This window comes from Barbus barbus, assembly GCF_936440315.1.
Source record: "Barbus barbus genome assembly, chromosome: 23".
Taxonomy (NCBI): Eukaryota; Metazoa; Chordata; class Actinopteri; order Cypriniformes; family Cyprinidae; genus Barbus; species Barbus barbus.
Genome location: NC_136751.1, coordinates 23883061 through 23909883, shown reverse-complemented (window position 1 = coordinate 23909883; position 26823 = coordinate 23883061). Strand labels below are relative to the sequence as shown.

The window sequence follows — 26823 nt, the reverse complement described above, 5'->3', positions numbered from 1 at the left end:
CATAACGGTGTAATTTGCCATATTTAAACTTACATTTTATTCCGTTTCTCACACAAAACTTTCAAATAAACTTTTAAGGCACATTTTACAGCATCTGTCTTCAGTATTCACTTTCATTGTATGGAAAAAAGCTTTGTGAACATTCTGTTGTGTTCCACAGAAGAGAATAAATCACATTCATAACACCACAAGACAGAGATTTTTATATTTTTAGGTGAACTATCCCTTTAAGAGGCTTTCATGCTGCCCTGAGGCATCTTTGTGAATGCTGATGCCTAAAGCTCACTTTATCTCCGTCATCTCGCTTTGTGTGTACACACACCCACACACACCTCCGTTTCTGCTCTGTTTAAAACCCTTCCCCAGCCATAACGATCAGTCAAGTAGAAGCAAGTAGCCGTAGATCATTATGGCTTCAAGCGGCGGTATTCAGTGCAGGTAGTACGGCACCCAAAGCTCTAAGTACCTTAACAAATGACTCCAAATTGCCATTAAACAGCTTAACGTTAAATACAGAGCGTGGCCTGGGCCTCTGTGTGCCAAACGGTTTAGGAGGAAGACTGGGAGGCCTATAAAGAGATGTTTACACTTTTAATCTCGAATGTGTTAGAAGCTTTAGCAAGCACTACTAATGAGCTTCACATATACAGTGTATCGAACAACTTAGTTTGAGAGATAAAATTAAGTTGGGGACATGTGATTTCAGGTCATTTGGGGTAAGCAGTAAGCTCCCATTGTGCCTTGTTCAGTGATCTGCTCACGCCAATGTCCTGTTCATAAACTTCACTTCCACCGCACATCAAAGGCCATGGAAATGGCAGGTCTGCTGGGAACAGCAGGCGGTGTGGGGGTGTGAGAGATGTCCAAGCACAAAATCTTTTGGCTTGGCCTGGGCAGTTGGTGTTTTAAAGAGAAGAACACATGGGGTTATATCTAAAAATCTGAGTTCAGTATCAGTTAGTTCACTCCTCAGTGTCTATAAGAATAGAGTAAACTTGCCCCTTACTTCACATGCTTTCAAACTGTGCCCTATAGGATTTCTCTGTGAGGTTAAATGTAAAGAGCACTATCAGTGCAAATCATTGTGGAAAAGAATCCTGGGAAATATTGCTGCGTGGATATATGTTAAATTATATTGAATTAAGCAGATCATCTGGTCTAATGTTTTCATCTTTTTGCTGAATGTACTCTTAACTTTCATGTGTATTCTCTTATAAGTGCTTTTCTATCTGTACATCTATAAATACCAGATGATAGACAGAACCGTGAATAGAAAGACTGATAAACAGAATGACAAAACAACTGATAGCTAGAACAATACATTGGCAGACAAACTGATAGACTGACAGAACAGAAGATTCAGAAGACAGAATGGCAAATACAGTACAATGGTAGAATGATGGCTAGAATGATATAATGATAGATACAACTACAGATAGATAGAATGAGAGAGATATAATGGTAGATAGACAAAACAAGAGCTAGAATGATACAACAAACAGAATGATAGAATGACAGAAAAACTGACTGATGAATTATGGACAGAATAATGGATAGACAGAACAACAGATAGACAGAATAACAGAACTGATAGATAGAATGATAAAAAAGAATGACAGAACAATAGAAAGACAGACAGAACAACTAAATGAAAAATAGAACAATAGAATGACAGACAGATACAATGACAAAACAGACAGATAGAATGATATATTGACAGACAGACTGATAGAATGAAAGACAGAATGGTGGAAATAAAGACAGACAGATATATACAATGACAAAAAATGAAGAACGTACCTGGTGACAGATGGATAGAATAACAGAATAAATAATAGATAGAACCGACGATATAACAACAGACAGATAATGTCAGACAGAACAACAGAGAACGATAGAATGATCGATAGAATGATAAATAGAATGACAGATACAGACATAAAAAAATTAAACAGATAAATACAGACAGACAGATAGATGCCACATCTTGCTTGCAATCATTGAGAGAAAGTTTAACATATCCTAATATTATATTTGACACTTTATGCACTGCTGAAGATACCAAACAAGACAAAGTAAATAGAGCAGAGAATGTTTTTTACCTTGTAGTTGCATACTCAGGCCGGTAACCTGTGTGAGAGACAGATTGTAAGAGAGTGAGCGAGTGAGAATGAGAGAGAGAGAGAGAGAAAATGAGAACAGAGTTCTTCAGAGGCCCAGGGGAGGCTTTCATTTATGCTCAGTAAAGCACATGCAGCCAGCCATCTGTCCGGAACTGGACATCCACACATACACCTTTAGGACATTAGTACAGTTTGAAGAGAAATTCTACATTTCTATGCTTAAGCTACAGGTACCCGTTTAGCTATAAAAATATTTTAAAAAAACAGGCACGGTTGATTTTAGGCCAGGGAACATGGTTCCTGACAGCTTTTTTGATCCCACCCACACAGCGTTCACTCAGCGGCCCCTGACAGCAGAGTCTGCGGAGTTCACAACACAAAACTAAAATGCCCCGGGCTCCAAAACATGAAGCGGCAACATGATGAGCAGATTTATACATGATGTGGGAATTATAATCCTCCATACTATCACAGTTAATTAATATGAGGTTAATATGAGGTTGCATCGCCCACATAAGCACTAGTGTGTGTCGTGAGCAGCTTCCTGTTGGTTTCTACTGGCCAAGAGGATTATGATCCAAATGTGTTCGAAATTATCTCCATCATTGTGTGTTTTCAGTTCAAAGTGCTGACCCTCTGTTGGAAGGAACAAAGAAAAGCACACAATACCATCACCGAGGGTCCTCTTCAGTAGATCGTGCTTTGCCTGAAGTTTAGTGATGAGATTGCTGCCCTCCATATACTCGCGGAACTTCTGTGAAGAGACATGATTGAGACCAGCATGAGACCAAAAACATTTGACAGTAGGTTAACTAAAGCACAGCACCAGAATTCACTTTTTGCCACATATGCCAATGGAGAGTGAATTGAGAAAATATACCAGCCATTAATATATTTGTTACGAGCAATGAAACGTGATCATTTTTTTTCTCCCATCAAAATAAATAATAAATATATATATTAAATAATAAAATAATAAGTAAATTAAAAACACAAATTATATTTAAACGTGTGTGTATGTGTGTGTGTGTATGTATATCTATCAAAACCAACCAATTTTGGTAAATCAAGATGAAGCTTGATTAAATGCCTATGACATTTATTTAAATAAAGAGACTGATTTAATCAAATATAAATACTATACAAATAAAAATACAAATTGACCATAAAATAGAACTGCTCTGTCTCCTGTTGGTTGGCGCGTCTCTTGGCGATGCTCGGCTTGCTGAGGTAGGTTTCCGACACAGTGGACTTGACCGATTCAGTGGAGCGGCTGTGATGGAAACATTCGGACACGTCATAGTCCTCAATGGTCACCATGTCCTGGATAGTAGTGAGAGTGGCCTCGGAGGTCTTCTTGATCTGAAACAGGACATTTTTAGTAGGAATGTCACAGTCATGTGTCAATGCAAGAGTTCAGTCATTTTTATAATATTTTTACAGTCTTACACGACATAGTACTAGGATAGTCTTGCAACATTTATTAATAAGAATGCGTGTCAGTGCAAGAGTGATAATAGGAGGAACAAAAGTGCTAGAAAAACACATTAAGCACTGAACAAAAGACAAGGAAGAAAAAAATCCTCTGACCGTCCCTGCTTGACATGTGCTCTGTGACTAATAGCAGGCCTTGAGCAAGACACCAGACCAAAGAAATCAATTTATAGCGAGGGGAGCGGAAGATGACCTAAGGGACCATCATTCACTTGATGGCCTTGAGGATTCATTTCTGTAACTTTCCAGTGTCAGACATGCAACATTAGCATACAGTTCTAAATATCTGGAACTGTACCACTATATCCCAAGAGGAAGAGACTGACAAAGTGTTCGCAAAGTGAATTGCTGTGGACTGCAAACCAGTAACAAGCTTTCATGAATAAAGCAAACAATATAAAGCCAATTTTTGTGACGTGTTCAATTCTTTCATTTTAATTTTTCAGAAAATATTGATAAATACTGATATAACTTGATTAAATTAGCATATCTAAAAAAATTAATTACAATATTTAATCAACTGACAGCACTAATAAAAACATAAAAAATTAATCACAAAAAAATGGTGAAAAGGTGAAGGCAAGGAGATAAAAAAAAGAAGAGGAAAAGATACTGAAAGGAGAAAATAATGAAAAAAGTAATAAATAAATAATAATAAAACGTATTATATATAATGATAAAATAATATATGATGTATAATATATATATATATATATATATATAATATAAATTAGATAATAATGTAATAATATAAATGTTTATTTATTACTTATTTTATTATTTTTAAAAAATGTAATTAAAATTATGTGTGTGATTTAGTTAATTTTTTAATATATATTAATATCATTAAAAGATAATTTAACCAAGGGAGAATGTCAGTGCAATCTCTCAGTTGGAAATAATAAGAATAAAAAATTATAATAAATAAATAAAATAAAGTGAATTAAAATAAAGTTTGATATATAAATTATTTATTTAAAGAGAAAGAGTTTAATATACATTACTAAAAATAATTCAAAGATGTAATAATTTAACCACATAAAATGGCAAAAAAGGAGAAAGCAAGAGGTAAAAAAAAAAAATAATAAGATGGGGAAAAGATGTTGAAAGCTGGTGCAATCGCTCAGTGGAAGCATTTGTTCACCTGCTGAAAGAGGCTGCACAGTACGGAAGAGCAAATTTCTCACACACACAGATTTTTCTGTTTGCACAAACACTACAATCTTGCAGAACACAGCAAAGCATACATACAGACAAACATAGACAATGTCACACAACTACAGTGTGTATCACCACACAGTGTCACGCGGAATAAAACTAAGGCAGTTTAATCCCATAGTGACGCTTAGGCTGAATCATCCTTCACATCAATGGAGGATGACATACAAGTCAATGGGAACCAGCACTCACACTTAAAACAGTATGGATCCAGGTCACTGCTCTACTTGTGATTCACCGGCCTATTGTAGGGACTGAAACACTGAGAGATGATCACAGGTTTAAACCCGCCTCGTGACGCTGAACTGTCTGTGGTCTGGTTTTGGTGAAAGCATGTCATTTATGGATGATATGCCACACCTGTCTTGTAGGATGTGGTTTTCTGGGAAAGTCAACCTCAGCTGAGCCATAACAAAGACAGACGGGTTACAAAGAGGTAAAGTGAGTGCAGGGGGAAGGGAAGAGTTCAGTTTCAAGGATATGAAAGCAGTCCAAATGAAATGATGTAGAAAATAAGAGGGATTTTCTTTAAAGTATCTTTAACACTGCTCGAAAAGCCTGGGCTCTTCAGGGGTGTTTTTTTATACCTCAGGTGATTAAAAGACATGAATGCTAAATATAAACTAGACTTCAAATAATAAAAGAAAAAAATTAGCTGAGTCTTATGTTCAAAGTGTATATTTTAAAATAGTATATCGTGTGAACGACTTATAAAATGATCAAAAAATTATTTATTATTGTACGTTATTATCGTTAACTATAACTAAAAGCATTAAAAAAATTCTATAGAATCTATAGAATTAATTCATTAATATAAATTCAAAAATATATATTTTATCTCTGCATTTCATTTCCATGTACAGTAGTTTAAGTTGAAGTACTATAATATATAAAACTAAACTAAAACTTATAAAAGCTATATAGTTAAAAATTAATAATAATAATAATGACAAAACAAAATTACCAAAACATTAAGTTAACAAAATAATAGTATATTATATAGTATATATTGATAATACTTTTAGTATTTTTTTTACATTATAAAATACTTAACAGATCATTATACAGTATATGTAGATGTTATACTGTATATATAGATCACTAGACATTATATACTCAAACGTTTTTTAATTTGATATTTGGCTTTTGTCATTTTTTTATTTGACTTTGTCATTCAAGCCTAGTCGGCCACATACTACTTGCCAGACCACATCTCATGACAGAAATGCCACCAAACTTTGATTTACTGATGTCTTTGCAAATATGAAAAATTTAGGTATCTTATATGGAAAGATGTGGCATTATGTATTATGTGTGTTACCAAATCTTTTCTCGTTTGGAAACGCCAATTTGCTGATCAATTAACATCAGTATTCTTTTGACTGTTTGATCTATAAGATTGACGAATAAGCTGCTCGGGGTAATAAGATGGCACTGAACAAAGATGATATTTTGGCACATCTGTAACACTGCGGCAATCAACATTAGCACTAACAGAAGGGCCCGATAATCAGTACAAAGTCAGCCGAGAGGGCCGCAATTAGACGATCAGTGCTTCACGCTGCAGCAGGAGCAGGACACAGATCTCCCAGCGTTTGATGTGCCTCCCAGAGGTTTATCTCCTGCAAAACAAACAGACACTTCCTACGGAGAACTGTACAGTGCCTTTGTGGGGTTTAGTGCCATTGGAGAAGGCATGAAGGGGCGGCAGAGAAAGATAAAGGGAGTGGGACAGAAAGTCAGAGATAACGCTGTCTTTTCTCCTCTAAGAACTCCAATCTCTCCCTAATCTCTACAGCAAACACTATTTACATTATTCAATTATGAGCTTGAGAAGAAGAATGGAAAAAAGAAGAGCTGACAGCTGGATAACTGCTGAGGAAAAATGAAAGGATGAAGCAGGAAGCTTGAAATGACAGACAGGTTCTTCCTTTGTGTCTGACAAAGGTTTATGGCGGTTATACTATAATAATGTATTCATCGAGTCATTTCTTTTGTCATTTAATGCAGTGAAGGTTCTAGGAAACAGCTGCACTAAGACTCAACACTATGTCCAGTATCCTGTCATGTTCATTACAGACCTTGAGTCTGATGTCAAAAGATGCTTTAAGCCATCTGGAGAAACCAGGAAGTGCCCTGACCTCACATCCTTCCGCTTCGTTTCTGCCTGGTCAGTGGTCCAGTCAATATAAACAACTGTCATTTAGCACATGTAAAGTACTAGTGATAGAACAATTGGCTATATACTGTACAATCAAACGATATTTAGGACTAATAACAGTGTTGTTTGGTCAATTAAATTGGCTGTTCCCACTAGTTTCAGGTTTTTCTGTTTGATGATTTGTTGTCAAATAAAGGACATTTTATATACCAATATATTTTTTTCCCATGTACAATTTTTTTAATATTTTCAATATTCTACAATATTCTTCCAAATTTTGGTCAATGACAACATAACCAAAACCATGTAATTACTCTGATGTTACACCGCAGCGGCCAGTAAGTTAGGCTTCACATATAAATTGTGGTTGGTGTCCAGAATGTTACACTTTATATTAAGTGGACAGTTCCAGAGGAATTACCATGTAAGTACACTGGTATTACAGTGGTGCACCAACTCCACTAACTTGAGATCCAACTCCTCCCACTTTACATATCCCTAAAACCTAGCCGTTTCCACCCCTGGATCAAATTGTTACAATTACTCTTATACACGTTGTTACAAAATGTAGTTATATAATTCCTGTTACATGAGTACTTGTAAAAGTGTTGTTACCAATGTCCTGTTACACATTTGTACTTACACGTACCATTCTGAGGGTTGTTACATGTGTGTAGTTTCAGAAATATTACAGCTGTAGATACTATGTACCAATGTGTACTTACACTGACGTTACATACTATGTACACCTAGTTACTATGTAAGAACAAAGGTATTAGGGTATTTATATAAAGGTATTATAAAAGTGGGACCAAATTCTCTATTTGTAGTCGAACATTAACGGGTTAATTCTCCTTCGTTCATCTTTGGAACCGCCAGTTTGGAGAGTATCCACTGAACGTAATCAACGTAATCAGTGTTGTTTACGTTCAGTAGACAGCGGGTGCATGCTGAATGAAAACAACGCTGATTACGTTGATTATGTTCAGTGGATACTCTCCAAAATGGTGGAAGACGGTAACTCAGGGAGAAGAATTGCTGAATAACTTATTGTTTTCTTTGCGCACAAAAAGTATTCTCGTAGCTCGTAAAATTACAGTTGAACCACTTTTGTCACATGGACTATTTTACCGATGTCCTTGCTACATTTCTGTGCGATGATTGTGGTATCATTGCTGTCTATGGAGGTCAGAGACCTCTCAGATTTGATCAAAAATATCTTAATATGTGTTCCGAAGATGAACGAAGGCCTTACGAGTTTGGAACGACATGAGGGTGAGTAATTAATGACAGAATTTTTATTTTTTGATGAACTAACCCTTTAAGTCTGCCATGTATTCAAACCGCATTCAGGCTCTTCACATTCTTACCACAATTTAATTTTTTTTAAATATTGCATGAGCCTCATTCATTTTTTTTTTCAGAGAATGATATTTATACAACAACCTGCAACTTTTCAGCTTGCCATTTTTCCAGAACCATTTAGCTTCCATGACAACACTGACAGTGGGTTGAGCGATCGTTCTTTACAGTGGATGATATATCGGCTCTTTGTTGGAAAAGTCTACCAAGGACTGTACCTCCACAAAAAAACCACTGCCTGAAGCAAAATAATTCATGGTCAGAGGACTGACTGATTCTAATGCTGCATGCTTGCCTAACAAGTTATGTTAAATCTGTGCAGAAATAATAATTGCACACATTGGACACACTCAGTGCCAAACTGCGATTATGTCTGTCAAAACTGAGAAAGAGTCACAGCAGAGAAATAACAGGAATAAGATAAGAGAAGAAGAGGGCAGATGTAAGACTAGTTCATCTAAGATGAACACGATAAAGCCAAAATGTAATTCCAGACTCCTCCATCTTCCTGACAGAGTGTTTTTTCTCCGGAAGCAGCTTTCGACTTAAGGCCTGATTCAAATGTTGCAGCCTTGGAGAAGGCAAAGATAATAAAATGTGAAAAAGACAGCGTGCAGGAAGAAAAGGGAGATGGTGTAACAGAGAAGCTTCTCTGTGCGTCACTCGGGTTATCTAGAGGACAGAGAAAACTCTGCAGGGAGGAAAAAAAATATTTCTTGTAAGTCCACCCAAAGCCTCTTTTACGATCAGCTCCTGCCAACTCAATTAAGCAAACACATTGCAAAGCTGTCTCACTCTAATGCAACAGGAAGATACAGGATGCGCGTTCCTGGACTTGGCTAACTTATTAAGATTTTCAAATTCAATTATGCAGTTCAACGTCAGCTGAAATGAACACAATCACTTCAGCACTGGTGATCGTCTGATGCGGTTCTTATTTAGCAGACGCTTTATAATCCAAAGTGAATTTCTTGGAAAGCCTTTTGTGCTCAAGGGAACAAAAGTGATGGTATAGGTGGTCATTTTGAGCTATTTTAAATGTACCTTCCATTGTTCCTGACCATTTCTGGTAGTGCTCGGGTCACCTTACCTCTTCATTCTCGATCTTTAGAGTGGCCAGACGGGATTGAAGCTGCTGGAACCTCAGGAGGAGTTCTGCTTGCACTGGAGGCTGGGCCGTGATCTGACAAACCTGAAAACAAACAGATTTTCAATTATAAGAAAGAAACATGACAGTTTCCATTAATCCATAAACACCAACATTTGGGTCTTTATATGCATAGGGATGTGCATGTATCGGCGTGTATGAGTGGTGCCCTTTCATCTACTACACAAATTCAAACACACTCACTTCTAGGGGTGTCAACAATAATCGATTCGGCGATGCATCGCGATGCGGAGCATGAACGATTCAGCATCGATGCGGCAAAGTGCCATAATCGATTATGTCACTGTTTATTTTCTGGCGGAAAATAAAGTTGTGAAGTTTCAAATACTTCCGGTCCCGGGGGAATAACAACAACAACGAGCAAGATGGCTGAGGCGGAGGGAGATGACCGCGATAGACGGGTTATTAAAAACGCGCCCAAAGCTTGGAAAGCGGACATCTGGGCACATTTCCTCTCCTCTCTAGGTTAGCAAAGAGATACTTGTGCATCCCCGGGACAAGTGTGTCAGCAGAGAGAGTCTTCTCCACTGCAGGAGATGTTATCACTGCAAAAAGAAGCGCTCTCAAACCGGACCATGTCGATCAGCTTGTGTTTTTGCACAAGAACCTTGAAATTCCCAAATGCTAAACAGCGAGAAGTTATGATGTAGGCTTAGGTTAAACTATACATTTCCTCACTCTGAAACGGATTGTTGATGATGGTGATGTTGAACTCAGACGGAAGAAGTTGTTTGTTTGCACAAATTTGGTAGTAGGCTAAGCCTACACACTTTTTTTGTTTTGTTTACATTACTGTATTTAACATCTTGATATTTTGTTGTATGCAGTTGATGTGATGTAGGATCAGGGCAGGCATATAATTGCCATTGTCTTAAAGCTGCTAAGCTGCTGTTTTGTTGAGAATAGTTTGCACTTTACTTTACTACTTGAAAAAAGTTTCACAGTAATAAGTGGTTACTGCTGTTGCACTGAATATTTTTATTCCTGGGTGGTTGTTGTTAAAATAGTGCTACTTATTATTTTAATATTTGTACAGGACTTCAGGAAGCTGCTATTAGAGCTGCTATTTTACTGTGTGTAAAAAAATAATATTTATGTTCACTGCTGAAAAAAAGTTGGCTGTTATTTTATTGCTCTATTTATTTAATTTCAAATGGTTCTTAAGCAGAGAGAAGAGAAACATTTCTCATTCAAAGCACTGAAAGCACTGATTTTTTTCAGGTTTGAAAATGCCATATCCAATACCCTGTACCATTTTATTTAATTACATTTTATTTAATCACATTTTATTTTATTTAATAACTTTTATGTCAAAGATACAGGAGGCACATAGCAGCCAATAAAATCTGTTGTTTAATATCTGCTTGTATTGCCTCATGACTGATGAAAAATTTGCCTTGTGTGCAGTAGAATTTTGATGGATCGCAATGCATCATAGAATCGAATTGAATCGAATCGTTACCTGGTGAATCGTAATCGAATCGAATCGTGAGGGCAGTGCCAATGCACACCCCTACTCACTTCACAAGCTTTTCACGGTTTTATTTGAGATTAACTACCATCAAATACACACTGAAACTCAAAAGATCTTCACAACAAACAGCCAAAATAAAAGTTCAGTTTAACTTGAAGAAATTATAACAGAAATATTTTACTACTGTATACTAAAATGCTTTATATTTTCCTCCATGTTTTAATTATCTATAAAAATGCAATGTTTTGTTGTAAATTGGTATATTTTCATTTGATTACTTTTGAAACCACTGTATAAATTATTCAAGTTTTATCAATTAATTTCATCACACTTTTTTGATGATAAATTTGCATTAAATCACAGAATAAAACAGAATTTAGAGAAGAAATAAAACTAATTTTATGGGGCTCTAAATTCTAGCTTACTCTGTGGAGTTTAAATGGGAACAAACAAGTTATGTTTATGTTAATTCTCAAGGTCTAACAAACACGTTGGTAGCATTTTCTTTTACATTATTGATAAATGAATATTGTGCTAGTGTTTTTGGCCTTATAATCCAGCTAAGCAAAAAAGCAAGATGATAGCGACCATTAAGACCCTTTTAAACCAAAGAATAATAACTATAAAGACAACTATAATGAGAATGTTGTGACATCTAACTCAACGTTAAAGCAGGACGGATTCTGATTGGCTGTCAATGTTTTCATCGTTAATCAGCTGGGAAAAAACACTGATTTTGTTCCTCTGTACAGTTATCCTTACTGTTGTCGTGGACTCTGCTATTCTTTGAAATTTAGAATGATTTTTAAAATTACATCTTTATTGCTATAGTTATAGTTATAGTCCTAGTTGTGAACGGGCCTTTAGAGAACCTGCTCTAATAGATCAGAGCGCCCTAGAGGAGGAATCTCATATTCAAACAAATAATCAACACCTGGCACAATCATTATAACAGACTCTTATAAAGCAAAACCCAAGTTGCTTTCATTGACCAAGAGAGTACAGGCATGACCACAAAACAACAGGTTGTAAACCATGAGAAGACATTATATCAGTGACAAAATGGCCAATTAAGGAGGATAAATCCAATAAACACTCTTAAAAACTGCTTGAGGGTGAGAAATGCAATATGATTTGCTCTCAACGCTCTGCACAAACACTACACTGCCAGCTGAGACACAATAAAAAAAGGATATGAAGCAATCCTGACCACATATAATTCAGAATTTCATTAAGATGCTTTTCTCCACTCTGTATCCTGTATGATCTCATATGCTTCAACACGGCTTTAGACAAGATTAACGTGAGGTTAATGGATGGGCAGGTAGATGTACCATGGGAGATGCATGTTAAAATGAAACGTAATGTCTGCTTACAGGTTATTTGTAAGGTGAAGGATGTTGGGTCATTCTAAGCAGTACATTTTCATCTTTACATCATATGCACTACTGTTCAAAATTTGTGGTCAGTATGATTTTATTTTATTTAAATTTTTTATGAAATTAATACCTTATTCAGCAAGGATGCATAAGATTTGTAAAAGTAAAATTCATTTATAATTTTACAAACAATTCTATTTCATATAAATGTTGTTCTTTTCACCATTCTGTTCATCAGAAATGATGCAACATCGTTTCTACAAAAATAATAACTGTTTCTACATTGATAAAAATAGGAAATGTTTCTTAAGCACAAAATCAAAATATTAGAATGATATCTGAATGATCATGTGACACTGAAGTCTGCATTAAAATCTGAATTGCCACCACAGGAATAAATTATATTTTAAAATACAGACAGATATATAAAGGCAGATATACCATATAGACATTTTGTTTCAATTGTAACAGTATTTCACAATGTTTTTACAGTAATTTGTCCAAATAAATGCAGCCTTGGTGAGCATGAGTGTAATTTTTTTTTTTTTTAAATAATGAAACATTATATAGACCCCAAACTTTGAAAGGTATTGCATGTCTTGAAATATCAAATAAAATAATACTAATTTACACATTTAAAGATGAGAATAATTATTACAATATCATATAAAGTGAACAGTGGGGTAAATCTGAAATAATCTCACTACATGGGTTGAGAAGTAATATTTTGCCATGTCTCTGGGCTGTTTTAAGAAATACTGCAGGTGCTTCTTCAGTTTCTTAACGATATCATCTTCCAGTTATTAATTAGCAATGAATTTGAGGAATTTTGCAGTATTAAGTTTGTTTGTCCCACATTAAAACATTCAATCCAATGTGAAAAAGTAATCTGTAAAATAATATTAACACTTAAAAAAAAAAAACTGAAAGAAATTAATTTGACACTCTTAATCCCCAAGACAAATTTTTGTTATTTCCATTATTTTCTTACTTCTGTGTAAATAATCAACCTATAATAAATAAACTTGATTTTATAGAAATACTTCTACTACTACTAGACATACTTTTATAGAAATTATGACACAAGCAGTTAAAGAGAACTGCAGCATAACAGACTGTTAAGAAAATAAGCCTCCTCTCAGTTTACATGGTGTTAAGATGTAACTTAACCAAACACTGGGTGACAGTGTGGTTGCTATTGTGTGTGTGTGTACGCAGGTACATATGTACGTGGGTGTGTGGGTAAGGCTTTGTTTAAATCTGACCTCATCTCCCATATGTGGCTGGAACTCAAATTTGACGGGCGGGCAGAAGGCAGTGGGGTACATTTCCATGAAGCGCTGGCGGTCACTACGGAGGTCCAGACTGTCCACCGCGTTCTCAATGATGTCCAGGCCCTCGTGACGAGACGTCTCCAGGTTATATTCAGCTGAGAGGTAGGTCCGCAAAGCCCGGTTCAGAGAGGCATGATATCCCAAATCACAACACTACACCAGAAAAAAAGAGAGAAACGTTACAAAGAATCTCTCTAAGTAATATATGCTGCATTCAAATGACAGTTACTTCCCAACAAAGTGAAGAAGCTTTTAAGCACTAGTGCAACAAAAAGAAGAGCAAAGGATGCAGTGCACTATCAACTCATAAATTAGGTAAATATGTAGCATTTTTCTGGCAAGCTCCATCCAAATTTGTCAATAACAGTACTGATTTTTTTTTTTTTATTTAAAGTGACAGTACACATATTGAACAGACAGTTCATGTGAAGTAAAGTGACAGAAAGACTCAACCCTACAACCTATTGATTACCAGCCAAGATTTATAACCACATGGCCACTTTCATCATGTCTTATTCACAGCTAATATCTGAGATTCCAAACATATTAACATCAATGGCAAAGCATGACATACTGGTCTATCAGCAACTGTGACTTTGGGAATATTTGAGTCACTGTATCTGACCGTTCCTACATGACCTAATACATACTGACTGTGCTCTGGTGGTCTGTGTGTGCTGTCTTTATAAGGGCTTGGACTCTGAGGACTTGTGCAAAACAGCCCGGTAGCCTAGTTGTTCAAGGCTAAGCGTAGACTGGCAGGAATTTCCATAATTTGATTTTGACTCTGATATGAGAGTCATGGGGAATTGAAATGCAAAAAGATGTCCTGGATTATAAAATATGGGGAAGAACTGCGCTGTCCTTGGGGAGGTTATTTAAGTTCTGACGGTGCGAGTCACTGAAAGATCTGCCAAATCTCGGCTCCCAAAGTGTCTGCAAACTTCCAAAGTCCATTTTATTTAATTATCACGATGGCATGCTCTGTCTGTCAGACTGCAGATTGTTTTAATCATTTGGATGCCCTTTTTTCATTGAAATGGTGCGGTTCTTGTGCCAGAGCTCAAATTAAGAGTCAAATTATGCACTGACTTGGGTGCCAAATGATGACACAGCCATTTTTTGAACCTGCTTTGGGGTTTTTGGAGCTTGAAAAATAAAATAAAACATGGTTTCGTATCAATAAGACTGATAACGAAGAGCCCATGTAGAGGCACCCATTAGTTTGTTAGCAGTATGCAGGGGCAAAAACATCTTTATACAAGATAAAATTTTCTTTTGTTGAAAGTTGTCAAGTTCTTTCTCTTCCAAAGAAATGTCTGAAAAACTGACTGCATGCATATAATATCACCAAAACACTGCCAGCCCCTTGCAGAGAGTTTTTTGTTTCATTGATTAAATTCATATTGCTGGATATTCAGTTTATAAATAAATGATGCTGAGAGGATTTAACAATGATTCAGGCTGTAGAATAGTGAAGAAGGAGTGCTCAGCAGGGTGAAATGTGAAAAAGGTACATTGTAGCATACATTAGTTGACCTAAAAGAGTCTCTCAGACAGCCTGATTCACAGAAAACTGGGTTTTAGGGCTGGGTGCCACTTCCTCGCCATTCATGCTAAAAAATGTTTTGTCATATTCAGAAGCTGGAGGACATCCAGTACCTTAATATAAAAGTAGGACAACAGCCACCTCATACAAAATAACAAAGGGGGTACAAAAAAATTATAATTTAATATACTCAACTATAGGTGAACTATTTATATCATCTCAAATAATGCTAGAACTTGTGGAGTGCTGCTATCATTAAAACAAAATGAAAATGAAATTTTAAAATGAATGCAAATGATCCCCTCAAATCGCAAAATAAAAGCTTTGTCATTTGGTCTCACACTTTTGGAAAAGGCCTCTTGTTTCTCCACCCTCGTTTAAACCACCATTATTTTCTTTGCTAATCCTCTATGCCGAAGATCATTTTTTACCACCTCATTGTACACTGACTTCATGTTAAGCTGTTTTTGAAGCTGCTGCCACCGATCTGGACGAGCTCACAGAGACTATAACTTCATATATCAGTTTCTGTGAGGATATGTGCATTCCTTCCAGGACTCATTTAACCTACAACAACGATAAACCATGGTTCACGGCAAAACTCAGAAAGCTCCGTCAGGCCAAAGAAGATGCTCACAGAAAGGGGGATAAAGTCTTGTACAAACAGGCCAAATACACACTGGAAAAGGAGATCAGAGTGGCAAAGAGGAATTATTCTGACAAGCTAAGGAACAAATTATCTTCCAGGGATTCTGCTTCAGTGTGGAAATGTATGAAAGATATCACCAGTTACAAGACACCATCCCTGCACTCTGGAGAATCAACAACTAGCAGACGACTTGAACGAGTTTTATTGCATGTTTGAAAAATCACCCCACACCCGCCCTGAACACCTCTCCACACAACCATTCACACCTCCAGCAACCCCCCTCTCCCCCACACCTACAATTAATACCAGTGAAGACGAGGTGTGCCAGGTCTTCAGAAAGAACAAAAGAAGGAAAGCACCAGGCCCAGACGGTGTGTCACCGGCCTGCCTAAAAACCTGTGCTGACTAGCTGGCCCCCATCTTCACACAGATCACTGGAGCTGTGTGAAGTCCCCTCATGCTTCAAACGCTCCATCATCCCCGTAACAAAGAAACCCAAAATTACTGGACTTAATGACTACAGACCTGAGGCTCTAACGTCTGTAGCCATGAAATCATTTGAAAGACTGGTTTTGGCTTATCTGAAGGACATCACTGGACCCCCTGCAGTTTGCCTACAGAGCAAACGGGTCTGTGGATGATGCAGTCAGCATGGGACTGCACTTCATCCTGCAGCATCTGGACAGACCAGGGACTTATGTGAGGATCCTGTTTGTGGACTTCAGCTCTGCTTTTAACACCATCATCACGAACACCCTTCAGAATAAAGTGACACAGCTCTCCATCCGCACCTCCGTCTGTCAGTGGATCAACAGCTTCCTGAGGCAGGCAGCTAGTGAGGCTGGGAAAATACACATCCAGGCCCAGCAGAGGTTGTACTTCCTTCGCCAGCTGAGGAAGTTCAACCTGCCACAGGAGCTGCGGAAACAGTTCTACTCTGCCATCATTGAATCCGTCCTCTGCACTTGAATAACTGTCTGGTTCAGCTCAGCTACCAAATCTGACCTCAGAAGACTACGAAGGGTAGTCCGGACTGCTGAGCGAATCATTGGTACAACCCTCCCCACTCTCCAAGAACTGTACTTATCCAGAGTGAGCAAAAAGGCTGGTAAAATCACTCTGGACCCCTCACATCCAGCACACTCCCTCTTTGAACTGTTACCGTCTGGTCGACGCTACAGAGCTCTGAGCACCAGAACGACCAGACACAGGAACAGTTTCGTCCCTCAGGCAATCCATCTCATGAACACTTGACAATAAAACACGGAACACACAACTCTATTATACATTATTTATTCACCACTTACTTAATTTTTATTTATTTTTTTCCATTTCAAATTTGAACATAACAGACCTGTACACACATAATTGTCTATATTATATATTGTGTTTTTGCTGTTTTGTACATTGCCTATTTGGATATTTGTATATTATTCTTTTATTATCTGTGTCCTGTCCTGTTACTGTCTTTCTGTTGCACTGTGGAGCTTCTGTCACTACAACAAATTCCTCGTATGTGTAAACATACTTGGCCAATAAAGCTCATTCTGATTCTGATTAAGCTCCTCATTCTCTCTGAAACGAATGCATTTGACAATCAGGCCTTCATAAAGCGTCTTTAAATAACAGGTTTGTGTGGTTATTTGGAGATATGGAAATGATTGCAATTTAACCACAGTGAAACATCTCATTCCTGTCAGACACACCTGTATTTGAAGTCCCGAGAGCTTAAATCTGAATGCAACGTTCACAGAGCTCTCGCTGAGGAGTCTATGCATTTCCTCATATCAAAGCAGGTGTAGACAAAGATGCATATTCAACCAAGAAACCGATGAAAACGGCAGCAGTCTTTGTCATATTTAGCCGTCCCAGCAGACCTGAGGTCAGTTTGAAACTATTTATAACTGTCCTACTTGTCACACAAAGTTTCTTCGTCTATGGAAGAATCCCTGAACCTCGTTTTCTTTCCCCAGTACTTACGTCTATTGAATCAGACAAGTCGTGAATGTAATACTTGAAGATTGAAGCATTAGTGGCTTCGAGTGTCAGCAGGTATTCGTTCCGAGCTTTGATCGACTTCAGCTTGTTCTCCGAGTACTTGGCCTGCCTCTGATGAGAGCGAGAGAGAGAGAGAGAGAGAGAGAGCGTAGAAGCAAAACAGACAGAATTTTAGAAAACGGGTTGAAACATAAAAACATGCAAGCAAGCTTTTATCTCTGCATGCAGTCTGTTGCATCAAGATTTATTGTGAAGTGACAGAGAACAATAAAACAACGAAGACATAAGCATATAAACTGTAAAAATCGTTATATAGACATTTATGGACTTATATGGTATATCCACGTGGCTACAAAAAATCTCAAAGAACAAGTATTGCTCATTTCCCGTATCAGTAAGGATATTACTAACATTCAGACCCACTTAGTCGACTAATTCAACTGACTGACCAACAGACAGTGACTCACTCTAACTTCCATATTTGAACCATCCCACAATGTCTCGTTCAAGGAAGCATCCATGGAAAAAACAATCCCACAGCTGTTAAATCATTTGTCATGGGTTTTAACAGAAAACAGATATACTAAGAGCATAAAAAGTTGCCATTCCTGTGAAAGCGGGGTCAGGCATGTCTTCTATCAAAATATGTCTGGTGCATAAAACTAAGGTGCAGAAGGAAGTTAATTCAATAACAATAATAATAATAATAATAATATCTACTTTTTTAATGTTTGCCATTTTATTGTATTTCTGTTTTGTTTATTCTTAGCATTACATGTTCTGTTGTGCTTTAGGTACGGTATGAGAAAGCACATTACAAACAATGGAATATGGCTCATATTTCCCACAAAATGAAAAGAAATAAGACATTACATTTTGTATAAATTAATTTAGGCCTATTTTTTTTAAGATTTTAGTATTATTTACTGTGAACTTGTTTAATAAAATAAAATAAATATATATATTTTAGGGCCTATATATATTAGGGCTGTCAACGTTAACACGTTAATGCATGTGATTAATAAAAAAAATCTAACGCGTACATTTTTTTTTTTTTACGGAAATTAATCGTTTGATAAGGTTTGACCACAACTCTTTGGAGAGAGTGAGCGAGTGTGTTGCCAGGGTCACGGTTTTCCCGCACAATTGGGCTATTTTGAAAATACAGTTGCGGGAAAAATTACAGAGCTGTGGGTTGCGGTTTTTGGGCTACTTTTATAATGTACCGCAGCCGCCCAAAGTTTATACACATGTGATCGCAAAAGGAAGTTATTACAAACACTCGATGGTGGTTTAAAGTGAGTTCTGAGTAAGAGTGTACTATTAATCTCATAAACTGTCTTATGTAGCATGACGCTAATATTAGCTCTAATGCACCTGCAGAACCGGTCCAATTCTTCTTCATAATGCATTTTATCATAATACTTCATGTAAAGGTCACAAGAAAATGTTTTGTTGTATTTATTTAGAAATACTTTTGATAATAGTTGGGTAAATGTGTACTGGTATTGAAGCGATGTGGCTTGGTAAATGTTTTATTGTCAGTATAAAGGCTGATAATGGCTGAATTAAAAGAATAATAAGGATTGTCTCATTCCTTGCGGAGATGTGAAAGGTTCTGTTTCCTTAAAACTAGTTTGTCATGCATTCCTTTATTTCAACACATTTACAGGTAAATCCTAGTATTCTAAATTTGCGATTAATTGTGATTAATCACAGTCCAGGACTGTGATTAACGCGATTACATATTTTATATATATATATATATATATATATATATATATATATATATATATATATATATATATATATATATATATATATACACACACACATATATATATATATATACAGTCCCCTCCATAAGTTTTGGAACAGTAAAGACAAAATTGCTCTGTTGGCTGTGGAGTCAAGTTCTTTTTTTCTTTTTTCAGTACAATAACACATATTCCATCACATGAGGTATGGATCCATTAGGCCTTGAGAATCTGAGATTTATTCTGACTTGATTCTTAGAACTGATAGTTTCTTTGGATGATTCATCGTGGTCTGGTTATGAACTACTAAATACCATTTCTTATTTACCTTCTCCTTCATCTTCTCAATCTTCTTCACAGAGCTCCGTCTCTGGTGTCTGTCCTCTAGTCGGATGTGAAAGACGGGATCTCCAACACGTCCGATCTGCTTTTCCTCCTGTTTCTCAGCCTCCTTCAGTTTGCTCTCGGCACTGATGCTCTCCGTGTGATACATATGATAGGTTTTCATCACCTACGGGACCCAGGGGTCAGAGGTTAAAGTTCAACAAAAGCCAGTTGAGCTCTAGAGAGGTGCAGTAGTTGCTCGTCTGAGCCAAAACACTTTCATCCTCACACTTGACACAAATCAATTCTGTTCTCCTTCAGAGAAACGTTCTTTTGTTATTTAAAGCCAAAAAGCACCAACTGAAATGCATAACATAAATGCATAATTTTCTCTTTCATATACCTTCATTTGCATTTAAGTTTAAATCAGCACTTTCAAAGAGTAACCAAATGAAACAAAATACTTGCTTCTTAGTGAGCCATGATGCTTTTATTTTACCAAGAAAAACTATTTTACTGGTACTATTAGACAGACTGAAATTACAGTTTTAAAATTATAACAGTATTAAATACACTGGTAAAACTATGTATTTGAAGTACGCTAGTAATTGCAGTCATTTTAAAACAGAATCAGTACAGTTTCATCTAATATTTTGTACCTTACTCAGCTTCTTTCATCAAACCCAAAGCCATTTTCAGATGAAGCACACATTATGGACTGCTAAACCCCCCGTGAAGAAATCCAATTATTAAGAAGTGAATGTGTGACATAATGGTAAATGCTGCTTCAGACAGCTTTGTTTTGGTTAGGTGGCTATTAGTCATATCCAGATGAGTTTTAGAACGAGCATTAGGATGTGACTCAGAACATATGAGCTTGTACTAACAAACTAATTATGCCTACGATGTCAAACTCTTCACAAAGAGCGAGCGCTTAATCGACGCTAAAAGCTTTGTCACGCTGTAATTGATGTAACATCGGCACGCTGTGATTGAACACTGCATGCAGCTGATCCAGACTCTCTTTTCCTAGAAATATATGAAATGTCAGTTTTTTTTTTAAGTTTTGAAAGTACACAGATCTTTAGTGTTTTTAGGGAATTAGTATGTATTTTTAGGTTGTATTCTGGGTGGGTAGGCCTCCCTATGATATTCCATATGGCCATTGTTGTTATTGTTAACAAACTAATATGAATAAAAACTGTTTTCAGTGATTTAAAGCTAAAATATAATATTATACTTAAAAACTTAAATTAGAAATGTTGATTTTAAATCAAACTAAAAAGTAATTTTAATATGACAATTTATATTTCTAACACTAAAACTGAAATACATATAAGGCTAAAAAAAAAAAAAATTATAAAATAAAAATGACAAAAGCACATAAAACTAAAAAAACAATAAAACTAAACTAAAAATACTAAAATATTCATAAATCCTTATCTTATAATAGTAGCCTATATAAATAATACTAAAATAACAGTGGATATGGCTCGGGTCTATCATTCATTATAAATTTAATAGATTTTTGACTGGTAGTTTTTATAGCCTGTCAGGCAAAAATTGTTAGTACAACCATTAAGAAACAAAAAAAATATTCCTAGCAAAAATGGTGGCGAACAAGATGCTCTCCAATCTTTCATTCTCAGGAATAGTCTTGCCAAAAAATTTAAATTGTGTCATAATTTACTCACCCTCATGTTGTATGCATTTCTTTTCTCTGTGGAACACAAAAAGATATTTTAAAGAATATTGGTGACTAAACAGTTTCAGTTTGTATTGACTTATATTTGACTCTTTTTGTCCATGCAAGTCAATGCAACCGAAACTGGTTACCAACATTCTTCAAAATCTCTCTTTTACGTTCCACAAAAGAAATTCAGTCACACATATTAGGACTGACATGAGGGTGAGTATATATTTTAGGCGGACTATCCCTTGAAGGATAAGGTGTTTGTTTTATTCTCCAAACTTAAATATGAGCATTAGTATACAATGCTAACAAGACAGACAGGAACAATTATAGCTACTGTCCTCTCGTTTTTTTCCCTGGCTGTCTGTTACATATGCTAACACTTATAAAGGTGGGGGGAAAAATGAAATCTTTAACAATTTTATAAGTATGATTGCAATGTTTTTGTGTCTTGTGCACTGTAAGCCTCTTGCGAAGCCTGATGCTAATGCGCTAAGCTCCGCTCATCAGCTTGCCTTCTCCTCAATCAAAGGTGACTGAGCACCAAGCTGATTACAAGGACCCATTCACGATTAGACCCTGAACACTGGGTCAGTCCAGGTCATAATCACAGCGGCAGTCACGCAGCATTATAATTCATGGTACAGTAAAGCCTCAAAGGGCCTCAAAAGACTATAAAACGTAGACCAAACTAAATATTGTGCATAAATATGTACAGTCGGAGAAGCACAGTGCACTGCTGTCCACGGCTGTATAATTAGACACATGGCTAGGATGGCAGACCAAACCATAGGCCCCGCTCTCCACTTACTGGTCTGGAACTCTGCTTACATTTCTGCTGGTTTTAGAAGGACCAATTTTAGAGTCACACCAGACCTGTTATTTTACTGGCTGTGGTTGCATGGAGGGTTTCTGATGTAATGGTCCCACAAGAGTGTTTCCCTCCCGAAGGGTAATTCAGGTCAAACGGGATGATATACTTCTACAATGATCAAAAGGATGCTGTGGTGTGCTGAATGATTACAAGATCAAACGTTCAAAAAATATAAATGTGACAGCTTCAAAAAAAAAAAAAAAAAACTGAATCTGGGATTGATTTTCTCAATGTGTTCTTATGAGGGGAGAATGCAAATCAAGACAAAAATCAAATCAACATTTCTAACTGAAACCAGTTTAGTTTTGTCCTATACGCTATCATTCAAATGTCTGAGGTCAGAAATTAATACTTTAATTCAGGAAAGTTTAAATCAAATATTAAAATATTATATTTAAATTATTTAAAAATATATATATTTAAATTTTTTAATATACATTTAAAAAAATTTATATAAATTTATATATTTTTATATTTAAATTTTTTTTTTTTTAAGTAAATTTTTCATTGCTACAATAAAATACTACTTCATAAACACTGTTTTTATTTTCTATTCATCAAAGAATCATAAAAATACATATACAAATACATATAATGGTTGAAATATTAAGCAGCATGACTTTTTTTTTTTAGTTTTTAACATTGATAATAATAAGAAATGTTTCTTGAGCACAAATCAGCATATTAGAATGATTTCTGAAGGATCATATGACACTGAAGACTGGAGTAATGATGCTGAAAATTCAGCTCTGTCATCACAGAAATAAATAAATTTTTACAATACATTAAAATAGAAAACATTTATTTAAAATGGTAACAATATTTCACAATATTTTTATTTTTACTGTATTTTTTTTTTAAAATGGCATGGACTCTTTGGTTTCTTTTTAGGTCTGCTGCTCTCTCTCTCCCTGTCAGTGTCCTCATCTGATGTCATGTTTTTTTGTTTTTTTTTAGCTGCAAGGCATGAACACACACACTTTTCTGTCACCGAGCACATAACTTTACACTACTTTGCCAACTTAAATGCCTGGTGAATAGGCAAACTAGCTTGAAAACAATGTAGTGTTAGGATAACGTTATTCATGTTAGATATTTCCCAAAGGTCTGCACTCAGTCACATACGACAGCTGCACGATTCTGGATAAATTGAGAATCACAATTTTTTTTTGTCTCAAACAGAGATCACAATTCTCCCACGAAACAAAATAATGTGTGACAAAATATTATTGCTGCAGTCTATTTAAAAGTGTTTCATTATTAAACATTTAAATGAATATGTATTTATATTTAGTTCATATTAAAATTATGAAAAAGTGGGTTGAATGAATGATTTAATGTCTCTCATAAATACTTCACTTGTTTCTTTACTGGATGAATCAGTGTTTTTAAACGAATCAATCACAAATACATTTAAGTCACTTTTCTGCACCTAGTGGCGAAACAATGCAATCGACACAAACGTTACTTGAAGCGCCAGTTAACTTTCAAAAGGTCTATTTTGATCGTTACCATAAACATCAGTGTTTATATCTGAACTATTAACTTATGAATGACTGTAATCCAGAAATAATACTGTGTAGTTGAAAAGGCTGTTTGTGAAGCTGTTACCCAAACACGGTAACTCTCTGTCAGCAGCTGAACGCAGATGTGTTTATTAGACACGGGCGAAGCTCTAGTGCAAATATATCAGTATTTATCCAAGTACGTGCACTTTTTTGGAGTAAAAGCCCTAATATTAGGATGCTGTTCAGTGAGTGCAGCTATGAACACAAATAAACCGCAGCAGATCTGACTGAATATGAATGAGTGCTTTTACTCTGTTCACAGTTCGTCTTGAATATCAATGCGATCACGTCGACTCCAGAGGATTAAGTTAACTCAACTCAATATTTTAACTTTCCACATCCACCCCAACCCGTTTACCTTAGTTGTAAGTACCGTGTGTACTGTCCTCTTTTAAGAAATCAGATGGCGGGAGTAAAAAAGTACCTTTTGCTGTCTGTTTGTAGTCTCTTTTTAATGATAGGTCTACGCATTTGTCAATCATCCCACTTGCTAGATGGGGAATGAACCCCGCGCTCTGATTGGTCGAAGTGCTTTTTCATTGCCGTCGCTTGATTGGTTTGTGCTGCACAAAGGCGTCACCAGGTTTTTGCGTAGTTTAAAGTGACAAATCGTACCTGCGTACTTTGAGGTCAAAATGCGTGCACGCTACGCAAAATGCGTACAGGTTGGCAGGTCTGCGGGAGGAACTAGCAACACAATGAGTTAAAAAAAGAAAGCAATTCTCTGTCAAAATGTCTTGCTTTGTGTTGTTTTTGACAGTCACTCAAGGCTAGTTGTTAAGACAAAAAACTTGGAATATTACCACTGAAGATACATAATTCCTCACTTAATTTACTCTTTTTCAAATCATTTAGATTAGACATGTTAATAAATACAAAGCAACAAAACTGAAAACAGATTTTACGGAAAAACACATATTATGCGACACTGAACTCTGCAAACAAATAAACACACAGAGGACAAGTCCTCAGTCTGCAGGTGTTTTTTTTAGACCTGGGAATACATTAGCATCTTATTAAAACCACAGGGGAAGCAAAGGACACATGAATCTTCCGAGCAATTGCGGTGGGCCTGACAGCTGCAATTAAAATCTGAGAATTAACTATTGATTATTGGTGCAAACACCGTAATCTACCAAGGTCAGAGATGAGGAACATATGTGTGAATTATAATTATAATATAAATTATAAGGTTTTATGGGTCTTTTACCATAGTACACTCCTGGGTGCAGCCTAGAGGTAGAAGTATAGGCATGAAATACTAAATATTTCTGTTCTCACAAGAGATTGACAATCACAGCTCACAACACATAGCTGTCAATGAGAGGAGTCTTATCATTACGGCACTTACCGTGTAGAGCTCGTTGAGGACTTTCATCAAATCCTCTTGCAGCTGAAAGGTGATGTCTTTACTCTGAAGAGAGAGAGAAACAAAAAGAGAGAGGAGGCATCAGCTATCAAATCACATTAAAATCACTGACAAAGTGTTTGACAAAATAAAAACTGTATGTGTTTGAGTGCAATTAAAATGTACGTTTTATCAGGGATTTGTATGTGGGCACACGTTCTTCACACTCAAGGATTGTAGTTCAACTGTTTGCTTCAACTTTTGCAGCTTGTGTGGATTACCTGATCTTTCTGTCTCGCAGGCCACTCAAGATTCTCACTAACCCAATTATATCTCTACTAATCTGATTCCACAAGCCATTTCCAACATCCCAGTGCTCAAGGGTGCTATGAGCGAATCCTTCTGATACAGCTAGAGCAAGACCTGCAGTCAATCTTCAGAGGCCACAATGTCCTTCAAACTAAATTATACTCTCATTCCATGAATTTGAAAGGAACTGGAGATGCTATCATCATTTTAGTTTATGTGGGTTTATTTAGAATTACAAAAAAAAAGTATTTATTTATAAATTTATTCATTCATTCATTAAATTTATTTAGTGAATGTCACCAATCCAATTTTATAAATTGTTAAGTACAAGATGTAGATATTAATACATAAATAATAAAATCACACACACACACACACATATGTTTTTTTCTTCAACGGTAACCATGATATGGTGCTATTACCTTCATAAAACCAAAATACATTACATACATCTATCCTAACAATTCAATGAAAACCGCATGGGTTTAATGCACTCAGTCCATTTAGTCTCCATTTAGAGAAAGAAAGTCTTTCCATAATATAAATGTTGAGTATGCATGCATTCATCATCAGAATGTGGCTCTGGCTTTAACCATTTTTATAATGGCCATATTTTTGCAGTCCGCAAGGATACTGAATATTGAATTGAATTTATCATTGTTAATCAACCTATCAAAACAGATGCTACCCAAATATACTGTGTCATATTTAAAATGAAATTTCCATCCCAACGATCTTTTGCACCTGTTGGAAAAAAAAAAAAGTCATGCAACATTATTTTCATGGAAATTACAAATAATAATAATAATAATAATAATAATAATAAGCAAATCGGTATCACATTTAAATAAAATATTAAAATAAAATATAATTGAAATTGTAATTGTAATATTATATTATCTACACACACACACATATACAGTATGTGTGTGTTCACCTTTTAATAATAAAATATTAATTTAATATAAATATTAAATATTCTTAAATATTCAATTTTAATAATAAAAATGTAAAAAAAATAAAATAAAACTATTGTATCGA

At 35.9% G+C, this 26823-nt stretch overlaps 1 protein-coding gene across 3 annotated transcripts in view; it reads right to left on the bottom strand.

Annotated features, from left to right (window-relative positions):
* Positions 1–26823, bottom strand: part of LOC306842716 (SLIT-ROBO Rho GTPase-activating protein 1-like) — a 97185-nt gene that overhangs the window by 25211 nt on the left and 45151 nt on the right. For 2 of the 3 annotated variants that reach the window (XM_079373736.1, XM_079373738.1), the window contains exons 4-12: positions 25477–25539; positions 19995–20177; positions 17892–18020; positions 13645–13866; positions 9449–9550; positions 3288–3485; positions 2793–2877; positions 2103–2130; positions 467–569 (exon numbers count right to left, since the gene is read on the bottom strand). In XM_079373736.1, the coding sequence (XP_079229862.1) occupies positions 467–569; positions 2103–2130; positions 2793–2877; positions 3288–3485; positions 9449–9550; positions 13645–13866; positions 17892–18020; positions 19995–20177; positions 25477–25539 (1113 nt within the window). The remainder of the gene's footprint in view (positions 1–466; positions 570–2102; positions 2131–2792; positions 2878–3287; positions 3486–9448; positions 9551–13644; positions 13867–17891; positions 18021–19994; positions 20178–25476; positions 25540–26823) is intronic. The other variant, XM_079373737.1, reaches the window with a different exon arrangement.